At 54.7% G+C, this 10971-nt stretch overlaps 2 protein-coding genes across 9 annotated transcripts in view; one reads left to right on the top strand and one right to left on the bottom strand.

Moving 5' to 3' along the window:
- Nucleotides 1–675, bottom strand: part of LOC104876855 (receptor-type tyrosine-protein phosphatase V-like) — an 18650-nt gene extending 17975 nt beyond the window's left edge. Inside the window, 2 exon segments of the mRNA XM_033762164.1 lie at nt 172–325; nt 607–675. The gene's annotated coding sequence lies outside the window, so the exon portion shown is untranslated.
- Nucleotides 676–2745: 2070 nt separating this feature from the next.
- Ptpn7 (protein tyrosine phosphatase non-receptor type 7) overlaps nt 2746–10971 on the top strand; it is a 17874-nt gene continuing 9648 nt past the window's right edge. For 2 of the 8 annotated variants that reach the window (XM_010645086.2, XM_010645084.2), the window contains exons 1-5: nt 2749–3518; nt 4975–5145; nt 5619–5802; nt 6079–6163; nt 8186–8262. In XM_010645086.2, the coding sequence (XP_010643388.1) occupies nt 3418–3518; nt 4975–5145; nt 5619–5802; nt 6079–6163; nt 8186–8262 (618 nt within the window). In that variant the 5' untranslated portion in view covers nt 2749–3417. The other 6 variants (XM_010645085.2, XM_010645090.2, XM_033762163.1 and 3 more) reach the window with 6 other exon arrangements.

Below are 10971 nucleotides of genomic sequence, written 5' to 3'. Positions count from 1 at the left end.
GTGTGTGTGTGTGTGTGTGTGTGTGTGTGTGTGTGTGTGTGTACAGGCACGCATGTGCTCTTCTGAAAGAAGCGGGGAGGGGGCTAAGGAGAGGGAAGCCGATGTGAAAGGGGAGCGGTCCAGCCCCGTCCGATGGAGTGGGGGAAGCAGCCCTCCCTGCCCCCACCTCACCTGGGGACTCCTCACACTCTCCTCTAGCGGGGTCTCCAGCGGCAGCCACAGAGGGGAGAGGCAGGGTGGGGCACCCTAATTCAGAGTCTGAGCAGAGGAGACACAGCAGGACACAGTATAGATAAAGGGGTCCCAAGGGTGCCCACGAAGAGGCCTGCTGGCAAAGCAGACAGAGCTGTGGGGAGCCGCAGAGGGTCCACCTGCCAGCCCTCCCTGGTCAAGGCAGCTTTGGGGAGGGAAAGGGGGTTCCACGGGGGACACAGGCTCTGACTGATAAGGATCAGCACCCACTCCCACCCTACGCGTAGGCCAAGCCTCTCCATTCAGCAAAAATGCACCACAAGGGCTGGGTCTCCTCCCAGGCAGCCGCCCCCACAGACAAACCCACATCCTCTCCCTAGAGAACCCCTGGGGTCCTCCCAAGTCTCAGAGCACCTCACTGGTTCCTTCTGCAGAGAGCCCACCAGGAGGCGGAGGAGGTGGCTGTCGGCCGCCCGGTTGGTGTGAACCAGCTCTGCCTCCGCAGCTGTCCCAGGCAGCTCTCCTGGCCCCTCTCCTGCTCTCCCACAGCCTGGAGCCAGGCCTCGGGCCTCTCCCACGCTGGAGGAAGATAATCACCAGGCAGGAGAGGACAAGTCACCCACTCTTCCTCCCACACCCCAGGGAAGGTTGCCAGGGCAGGAGGAAGGCCCGAGTCCACCAGCGGACTGTGCAAAGATGGGCAGAGTCCAGTGAGGCGCAGGGCTGGGCAGGCTGTGCCGAGTTTACGTGGCCCCTGGAGGGTGCGTGCATCCTCTGTGGGCGCACATGTGGGCATCCGTGGACCACATGGAGCAAGAGGGAGACAACAGGGCCGCTGGGAAGGAAAGGCCACTCTGGGGGGCAGACGTCCACTTTGCCCTCTGTCGCCAGCAGGAGGGAGAGACTCTTCTCTGTCTTGCAGTCCCACAGCCAGGCTCCCTGGTCCAGCAGCAAGCAGAGCTGGACCCTTTCTCAGAGCTCCCCCAGGCCGACCCCAGCTCCGTGTTGCACTGGCCTGGATCACTGTCCTCAGCCCGGGTGAGGTGTATGGGAAAGTCCCCTTTGCCAGCGGGCACCAGAAAGGTAGCGCAGGGAAAGTGGGTCACCAAGGGTGGCATCTGGGATGCCTGGGGCGTGCCCAGTGGGCCCCCTTCCCTGCCCTCACAGCAGTTCTCGTCCGACTCACCGCGTGTCCCCTCTGGAGTCTCCTGCTCCTCAACCCTGAGCTGGGTCTCTGCCTCCTCCCTTGTCAGGACAGGCCCGGGCCTGCACTCCGAGCAGATCAAGCAAGCTGGGGCTGGCCCGGGTTTGAGCAGCAATGGAAAGGACTCAGGGACAGCCGCCTCCAGTCAGGGGGCTTCTCCAGAGAGGGAGCAAGGAGGGCAGCTGGAGAGGACAGCAGGATGAGGAGTCCTGGCCCAGCAGCTGGGAACTTCAGGGTGGCAGCCTTTGCCCCTGGGTGCCAGTTTCCTCATCACGTACAGCTCTTCCTGGCTTCCAACCATTCCTGCATGTTCTCTGGAGTCACAGGTAGCTGGAACCCAAGTCCCTACCCAGGAAGACAAATCAGCAATGTGGGTGACAGGAGCTTGACAGCTGCTGGGACTCAGCACCCCCCCAGACACAGAAAGGTTCCTTAGTGGAGAGGGGTCACTTCAAGGGCCTCCCAGCACCCAGGATGGAGACAGCCTACTGTGAAGGGGCAGAAAGGGGTGGTCAGGACCTCAGGCCAGGCAGGGAAGGGCTGGCCCAGGGCAAGGTCATCTGTCTTGTCACATGTAAGGCTTGGGGCAGAGGCTCTGGCCACCACACCTTCATGGACATTCAGGCATTTGTAGCAGAAGGGGGAGAGGGAGTAGGCAGGAGGACAGAAACGACTCTACTCTCCACCCAAACCCACCCAAAGGGAACTGGGAGAGCCCAGCACAATCCCCACCCCACTGCCAACCAGCCCATGCCTTGGCTCCAAGCACCTGCCTTCTCTGCCCAAGAGCTCAGCTCCCAACCTTAGCTGGGGCCCAGCCTGTGAGGGGACAGGGTGGGCTTATGGCCAACGGAGCTCAGACCGTGGAAACCTGGGGGCACTGGACAGCCGCTGGGGGAGGGCTTTGCCCACTTCCTCCTCCCCCACCCTGTGGTATCCTAGCTTCCTGTTCTTGATCACAATCAACAGCGGCCCCGAGGGGGTGGCTCTTTCCAACCCCTTTCTGCCCCATCCTTTACCCCAGGGCCCCCAGTGTCCACCATGGGAAGCACTGACCTGTGTGGGGAGATCGAGGCAGAGGCCAGCCTCAGGTCCCTGCCCACAGGTGTGCTAGGGATTCCCAGGCTCCTGCTCCTGCCACCTCACTGGCATTGCAGCCAACAGCTTCCCCAGCTCTCCCTGGCCTCCTCAATAGGGAAACCCACCCACTGCCTGAGGAGCACAGATGACAGGGAAGTGAGCCAGGATCAGCCCACCGAGGAGAGGCTCGGGAAACAGCCAGTCCCCTCCCCAGTGCCAAGGCCAAGGGCAGGTGCCATGAGGCCTCCTGAGCCCGGTCATCTTTGCTCTTCGCCTGAGCCTCCTCCCCACGGGCCAGCAGACGGCCAGCCCCTGCCCCTGCCCCTGCCATGTGCCCCCTGCACCCCTGTGCCTATTTATTGTACATCATTTCTTTTTTGCTGTCACCTTTTGACAGCTGAATCAGAGAAGTAGGAGGAAGAGAGGATTGGGATTGTGCATGTCGGGGGCCGGGGAGGGAAGGGAGTCAGGAATGTTACAAGGTAAAAGGAGCCACACAAAGACCATGACCACAAAGCAGCTGGGCTGTGGGCCAGCAAGAGGCCTTCAAAAGCCAGGCAGAGATGGGGGGCTGTGGAAGCCTGGACTTGGAAGCCACTCCCCAGGCCCCAGGCAGCAGGTGGTCCAGCAGCAGAGAGGACACCACAGAAGTGGGTCCTGGCGTCCATCCACCTGTAAGTCTTCTGAAGATGTGAGTGTTCTGAGAAGAGGCCCAGAGGGGCGGAGGGCCCTGGGCGCCTCCAGACTCTCCTCCAGGTCAGCTCTGCCATCTGCCCCCTGGGGGCGCTGAGCCAGGCAGGGCAAGGGAGCCGAGCACAGCAAGGGCTCGCGGCCTGCAGAGAGGCTTCTGGCCTGGGCCTGGGCACTTCCTTCGCGTGCAGAACAGGATTCCTGCCCGCTCCTCCACCACCTCACGTCTGTGCCACATCTGCTCTGGGAAGATGTGTCCTGTGCTTGGCCGTGAATCCCAAGGCTTGAAGCAGCAAGGGCTTCCAAGGAGAGCACTCGGATGGAATCAGAGACGCAGAAACAAGTGGCTAAGGTACGGGGAGTCGGAGCAACCTGGGGCTCCCTCAGGGACAACACAGCGCTGAGCTCTGCTCAGGAAGCAGGCTGAAGCAGGGCATGGCCAGTACTCGGCAGCGAACGCGGCAGGAGGGAGCAGGGTGTGGGAGCCAGGGAAAGTGGGGTGGTCCGGAAGGCTCAGGCCTTGGCCCATTCCCAGGACACCCCAGCCTGCCCCTAGGGACACAGGCAGGAGGCACCCGACCCCTGGTGGCAGCTGCAGCAGGCGCAGGAGGGCAGCATGCAGCTGGGGAGTGCGTGGGTGGAAGCGAGGAGGGGCGGAGGGAGGAAGCTGGCTTCCTGAAGCCTTCTCAGCCCTCAAAGACAGACCGACAGACAGACAGACAGCTGGCAAGAGGCAGCAGGGGACACAGCTGCTTCAGTAAGTATCTGAAGAAGGTGCAGGAGTGCCGAGGCCCTGGGGTCGGGGGAGCCCTGGGGACACAGGAGGGCATCTCAGAGGAGGGAATGTGGGGGGTGAGTTGGGGACCACTGCCTGGCTGGCGAACGGGTGGCGGTACACCCAATGTTCCCGAGGCTGGGAAGGCACGGAAGCCACAGGAAGAGCAGGAGCCAAGGGCCCACTCTTGCTGTGGGAAGTCCCCTCCGTCACCCACACCTGTGCCGGCCTATGCTGTCGCCCCGGCCTCCATCCCTGTGGACTCGCCAACCCAGTCACCCGCCACCTCGGTGGCACCTGGGACCCCGGCGCTGGGAGAAGGGGGCCGCCCTCCCACGGAGGTGGCCTCAGCACCTCCGTGGTCCCCCTCGTGCCCCCAGCTGTCGCCTCACCATGCACTGTCGCTCAAGGGCTTGGTGAGGCCATTTCCTGTGACGGTTACAGAGGCGGGAGATGGGGGATGGGCAGGAGGAGGAAGGAAACACCCCCAGCCTATCTCCCTGGACAGAGACCCCAGAAGGCAGAAATGAACTTGGGAGTGGAACTACGAGCAGTTAAGAGAGGACCCTGCTGGGGGCCAGCTGCCCAGCCTGCCTGGGTCCCAACTGGCTCCCACACTGCCACCAGCCCCCAATTTGTCATTCGGAGAAGGCCTGCTGGCTGGACTTCGATGGTTTCTGTGCGCTCTCTCACATCCCTCTGTATGACATATAGCCTACATTTCCTCCCTTGCCTTCTCTCACCTGGACCCGTTTAGACCTCTGTGTACCTTGGTCTCCCCTCTTTCCTCCTCCTTCTGGATTCTTTCTATCTTCATCCACAACCTGCACCTTCCCCTTGCTAAAACGCCAGGATGCCCACTGTCCTGGCCACTACCAAAGAGATATTGTCCTTCCCAAGGCAAAAATGAGCCGGTCTGGGGAGAGCAGAAGACACCCCCAGTGAAAACCGAGCAGAGCCCTGGCCTGGGCTTGGGAGCCTCCTTCTGGCAGATCCGGCAGGGCCACACACCGGCTGCGTGACTCTCTTTCAGGCACACAGCATGGCTGAGTGAGCTGCTCTGGGCCAGCACACACCCCAGCATGGTCCAGGACTGTGGGGGACGCTCCAGAGAACAGCCGTGGGCCTCTTCTCTGGGGGCAGCCATGACCCAGCCTGTGCCCACCAAAGCACCAGCCAAGAAGCATGTACGGCTGCAGGAGAGGTGAGATCTTCCCTCTGTATGCCCCTCCAGCCCGGACAGCTGACTGCAGAGGGCCTCAAGCGTTGACTCCAACCTGGAAAGGAGACCGATAATGCTCACTTGCGTGTTGTTTGCATGTCTGGGACACAGAGGTTGTGTCAACCCTGAGCCTGCTTGCTCGGCGCCGGGTTGTGTTGGGCAGGCCCTGGGGCAAAGCTGGGGGCTTCCGGGTTCTGGGTGTGGGTCTAAGCCTCGGGCCCAGGTTGGGAGCAGCAAGAGGTGGGTAGCTGAAGGAGCAGTGAGGTCCAAGGCTGCTCTGTTGGGGATGGAGAAGGGAGAAGAGCATCAGAAGGAGCCTGAATCCTGGAAGGCTGGGCCTTTGGGTCAAAGGAAAGACCAGGCATGGCCTCCTCAGATGTGTGTGCGGTTACAATAACTGTAAGAAAACCAAACACAATGGGCGCTCACTGGGCCCTGGTTGGCTGTGCCTGCAGGCGGGGCTCCAATGTGGCTCTGATGCTGGACGTGAGGTCCCTGGGCACCGTGGAACCCATCTGCTCAGTGAACACACCCCGTGAGGTCACCCTACACTTTCTGCGCACAGCTGGACACCCCCTTACCCGCTGGGCCCTGCAGCACCAACCGCCCAGCCCCAAGCAGCTGGAGGAGGAATTCTTGGTAAGAACTTGAGGTCCCCTTTGCATTGCTCTGAATCGGAGGCAGTCAGCTGGCCCCACTCCATCAGGGGCTACTCTTCAGGAGGCGTAGGAAGCGAACCTCAGGACTCAGGAGAGGAGCTGCCCCAAGCTTCCTGTTTTGCTCTCCAGCCCTCCCAGGCCTACAAGGCAAAGCCAAGGAGGAATGGCTAGGGCCCAGTTCTACCAGAAAAGCGTGAGGGAACAAAAGGAGGCTGGGGAAATGTACCTGCTGTTCACTTATTTCTCCCCCTGCCAGAAGATCCCCTCAAACTTTGTCAGCCCTGAAGACTTGGATATCCCTGGCCACGCCTCCAAAGACCGATACAAGACCATCTTACCAAGTAAGGATGAGAGCAGGAGCCAAGGGAGGTGGACACTGTCCCTGGGGTGGGGAACTTCATAAGGAAAATACACAGCCTGGACCAAGGAAGAAATCTCACACCATGACCTAGGGGGCAGAAGGGCCAGAGATCACAGCAATGGCCAGGCACTGCCCTACGTCCTTTATATGAACCCATTTCTCCCAAAGTCCCCATGAAATAGGCACTGGAGCATTCGTGGGCCCATTTTGGAATGAGGAAACTGAGGCACAGAAAAGTGGCATGACTTGCCCGGGGTCCTGGAGCTGGTTGCACCAAGCCTCACTCATCTCCCATGTGGGGACGCAGTAGAAGGGGCTCCATCAGGGTGGCTCCCCGAGAGAGGGCTCTGAGGAACCCACATGGAGGCGAGGCAGTGATCATAAGCAATAGGGTGGAGTAGGAGACCCCGGGCAGTACCGGGTCGACACCACCAGTTGACAGACCCAGGATGCGCACCTCGCATTTTTCTGAGGCCCTCAAAGCCTCTCCCGCCTGCTCCTCTTACATCGCTAGCCCACCTCTAGCCACTCCCAGGTTTAAAGCTTGAGTCAGCTACTCTATGCCCAGCCTCCTGGGGGCTCCCCGCCCAGTGGTTCAACGGGCTGTGGGTATGCACCCACGCTGGGAGAAGGGGGGGGTCCCTTTGTCCGAGATCCCCTCACCTCCAGGTCCCTCTGTCCACAGCCAGGCTGGCACAGGAATCAAACTCAGGAGCTTGCTCTTGCAAGGCAGGTGGTGGAACCACTGAGCTAAATCCCCGGCCCTGTTCAGGTTTGACTTGGAGGAATCCATCCCTCTTCGGAGGGACACCTGCAGGCCCCGGGGGCTGAGAGAATCTGAGGCCTAGTCCCACTCCACTGCTATGTGACCTTGGGACAGTCATTCATCTGAATCCCTACCCACCAGCAGAATAACAGCATCTTCTGGGCCACAGATTTAGCTTAGTGATTCCACCGCCTGCCTTGCAAGTGCAAGGATCCCTGGTACCAAACAAACAAAAAATAGCATCTTCTTTTTCTACTCCTGTCGGTGCAGTCCTGTCCTACACCAGTACTGATCTGGAGGGGAGAAGTCAGGGTAACTTCTGTTCGGTCTCGGCTGCTCCTTTCCCTTTCCCCTCTAGCGCATCCTACATAGACCTCAGTCTTTCCAAACTATTGGGCTTGGCGGGGGGGCTGCTGGGGATGGAACTCGGGTCCTTGCACTTGCAAAACAGGCAGAGGAAGCACTGAGCTAAATCCCCGGCCCCATTGGGTTTTTTTGTTTGTTCTGTTCTGTTCTGTTTGCAGCACTAGAGACTGAATCCAGGACGTCATGCTATACAAACTCCCTGCCACTGAACTACATCCCCGGCCCTTTTTATCTTATTTTAAGACAGAGTGTTGCTAAGTTAGCCAGGCTGGTCTCAAGTTTGTAAATCTCCTGTCTCAACCTCCTAAGTGGCTGGGATTACAGGCAGGCAGTGCTGTGCCCAGCCAAATCATTGCTTTGAGCATAACACCTTCACGCTCAAAAACATTCTGCAACTCCTTATCATTTATGTACAAAATAATTCAATGGGGCCAGGCATGGTGGCGAACACCTGTAATCCCAGGCACTGAACAGGTGGAGGCAGGAGGATCACAAATTCAATGCCAGCCTGGGCAATGGAGCGAGACCCTTTTCCAAAATTTAGAAAAAAAAATATTAAAGTGGTGGGGCTGTAGCTCAGTAGAAGAATGCTTGCCTAGCTTATGCAAAGTCCTGGGTTCAGTTCCTAGCACTGCAAAAATAAATAAAAAGGGATGGAAATGCAGCTCAGTGCTCCCTGGGTTCAGTCTCCACTACAGTGATATAATAACAATATTTTGATGATGATGATGATGATGTCAGTTTCCATCTGGGTACCTGCTGCACACAAAGTGCTAAGAAGTGCACAAGAGCACACTTCCCCAGGCCCCTGTTAGTCTGCACTAGTTGGTCGCCTTCTGAATTCTGCCTCTGCTGATTTTTACTTCCTAGACCCCCAGAGCCGTGTCTGTCTTGGCCGGGCACAGAGCCAGGAGGATGGAGACTACATCAATGCCAACTACATCCGAGTGAGTGGCCTGGCTTCAGCAGCTGTGGGGAATGGGGGTTTCTGAGGGCGTCAGGAGTATAATCCCAGTTCTCGGGAGGCTAAGGCAGGAGGATCACTGAGAGTTCAAGGCCAGCCTGAACTACACAGTGAGACCTTGTTGTTTAAAAAGAAAAAAAAAATCCAACCATTAGCTCCTTATGAACTAACTGCTCCCGAGATCTGCATGGAAAAGGCCAGCACCAATGAGCATCCCTCCCCTTCTCCCTCTCATTTCCCTCAAGCAGCCCCTTCTTTGTGGAAATGGTTCAATTAAGGCCCAGCTAATAGGAACCTCAAGGCAGAGCAGGTTCTCTAGCTTTTCACCTCTATTGGCCGAGTAGATGTAAAGCAGTGCCCTCTGGTGGCCAAAGTGGTAGAACAGCAGTCAGGGCACAGAGAGGAGAAAAGCTACTAGCGAATTCACAGACATCAATAGCATTCCTGTACACCAAAAACGAACCCACTGAGAAAGAAATCAAGAAAGCAGTAACATTCACAGTAGCTTCAAAACAATTACATATTTAGGTATTAACCTAGCCAAGGAAGCGAAAGACCTCTACAATAAAAACTATAGTACTCTAAAAAAGTCATCCCATTCCTAAACAGGCAGACCTAATATTGTCAAAAGGGCCACATTACCAAAACTGATGTACAGATTTCATACAATCCCAATCAAAATACCAACAGCGTTCATCACAGAGCTATGAGACATAATCCTAAAATTCATATGAAACCAGAAGAGACCCAGAACAGCAAAAGCAACGCTGGACAACAAAAGCAAAGCAGGAGGCATCACAATCCCAAATTTCAAGTTATAGTACAAAGCCACGGTGATTAAAACAGCATGGTACTACAGCAGAAACAGACACATGGACTGATGGAACAGACAGTGATGCAGAAACATCTCCAGGCACATTTGACCATTTGATCTTTGACAAAGAGGCCAAAAACAGATGCTGGAGAAATGATAGCCTTTTTATTTTTTATTTCGGTACCAGGGATTGAACTCAGGACCTTGCACTATGCGAGGCAGGTGGTGGAACCACTGAGCTAAATCCCTAGCCCAACGATAGCCTTCTTAACAAGTGATGCTAAATGAAATGGCTACCCACCTGCAGAAGATTCAATCTAGATCCATACTCCTCACCGTGCACTAAAATAAAATCAAAATGGATCAGAGGCCTACATTATTGAAACAGAAACACTTAATCTAACAGCAGATGAAATGAATAAAACTCTTATAGGCATAGGCAAGGATTTTCTAAACTGAACAAGTTGCACAAGAAACAACATCAAGAATTTAAAAAAAAAAATGGCCCAAGTATAGTGGTGCACTTGAGAGGCTGAGGCAGGAAGATTGCCAGCCTGAGCAACATAGTTCAAGGTTAGCCTGAACCATACAGCAAGACCCTGTCTCAAACAAACAAAAGAATTAACAAATGGGGTCATATAAAATTAAAAACTTCTGCACAAGAAAGGGCCTGGGATATAGCTCAGTGGCACTGCACCTGCCTGGCCAATGCAAGGTCCTGAGTTCAATTCCTGGGACCCTCCCCTCAAAAAAGGAAACAATCAACAGAACAAAGAGACAGTCTACAAAATTAGGAAAGAGATTTTGCCAGCAACTCCTTGGAAAGAGGACTAATATCTAGAATATATGACAAACTCCAAAAAATTTAGACCACCAACAATAAAAGACCCAATCAGAAAATGAGCAACTGAAATAAAGTCACTTCTCAGAAGAGATACAAATGGCCAATAAAGACATAAGAAAATGTTCAGCATCTTTGGCTATTATCGAAATGCAGCCAGGGATTTAGCTCAGTGGTACCTCACCTGCCTTGAAAGTGCAAGGCCTGAGTTCAATCTTCGGTACCATAAAAAAGAGTTAAAAGAGTTAAAGACATCATGTTACAGTGATACATACACACCATCTTCCTAGCAGCACAGCTAGTAATAGTTAGATCCTGGTAACAGCCTATATGCCCATCAAGAGATGAATGGATAGAGAAAATGTAAGATAAATAAATACATGAATAGCATCAATAAATATATATATATATATAAAACTCAGCTACAAAGGATAAATTTGAGTCATTTGTAGGAAAATGGATGTACCTTGAGACCATAAAGCTAAGTAAAATAAATCAGACACAAAAGGTTAAATATGGCATTTTTCCTTTATATGAGAAACCCAAAATATAAATAACTTAAAGAGCAAAATTTTTTAAATCAATAATAGGAAAGAGTCCTTTTGCAAATGGGAAGGGGATGTAGAAGTGGAGGTTGAGGAAAGGGAGAAGAGGGGAAGGGAAAGTAAAAAGGATTAAAATATGATAGGGCCAGCCATGATGGCACACACCTGTAATCCCAGCATTGGGAGGCTGAGGCAGGAGGATCACTGCGAGTTCAAGTCCAAAAAGGAGGGAGGGGTATGTACATGTACCAGCTCCCAGTATAAATGTATTCATTACGTACAAAAACATTGTACTGATTTTTTTAAATACAGTGAATTTTTAAAAAAATTTCTTACAGTAAAAGACATTGCCGGACATGGTGGTGCACGCCTCTAATCCCAGCACTCATGAGGCTGAGGCAGGAGGATCGCTGTGAGTTTGAGACCAGCCTGGGCTACATAGTGCGTTCCGGATCAGTCTCGACTACATAGTGAGACCTTATCTCAAAAAAC

Source organism: Fukomys damarensis, unplaced genomic scaffold, assembly GCF_012274545.1.
Source record: "Fukomys damarensis isolate Sample0158 unplaced genomic scaffold, DMR_v1.0_HiC HiC_scaffold_11, whole genome shotgun sequence".
NCBI lineage: Eukaryota > Metazoa > Chordata > Mammalia > Rodentia > Bathyergidae > Fukomys > Fukomys damarensis.
Note: the sequence above shows the minus strand (reverse complement) of the source record. Positions and strands in the feature narration are given on the sequence as shown.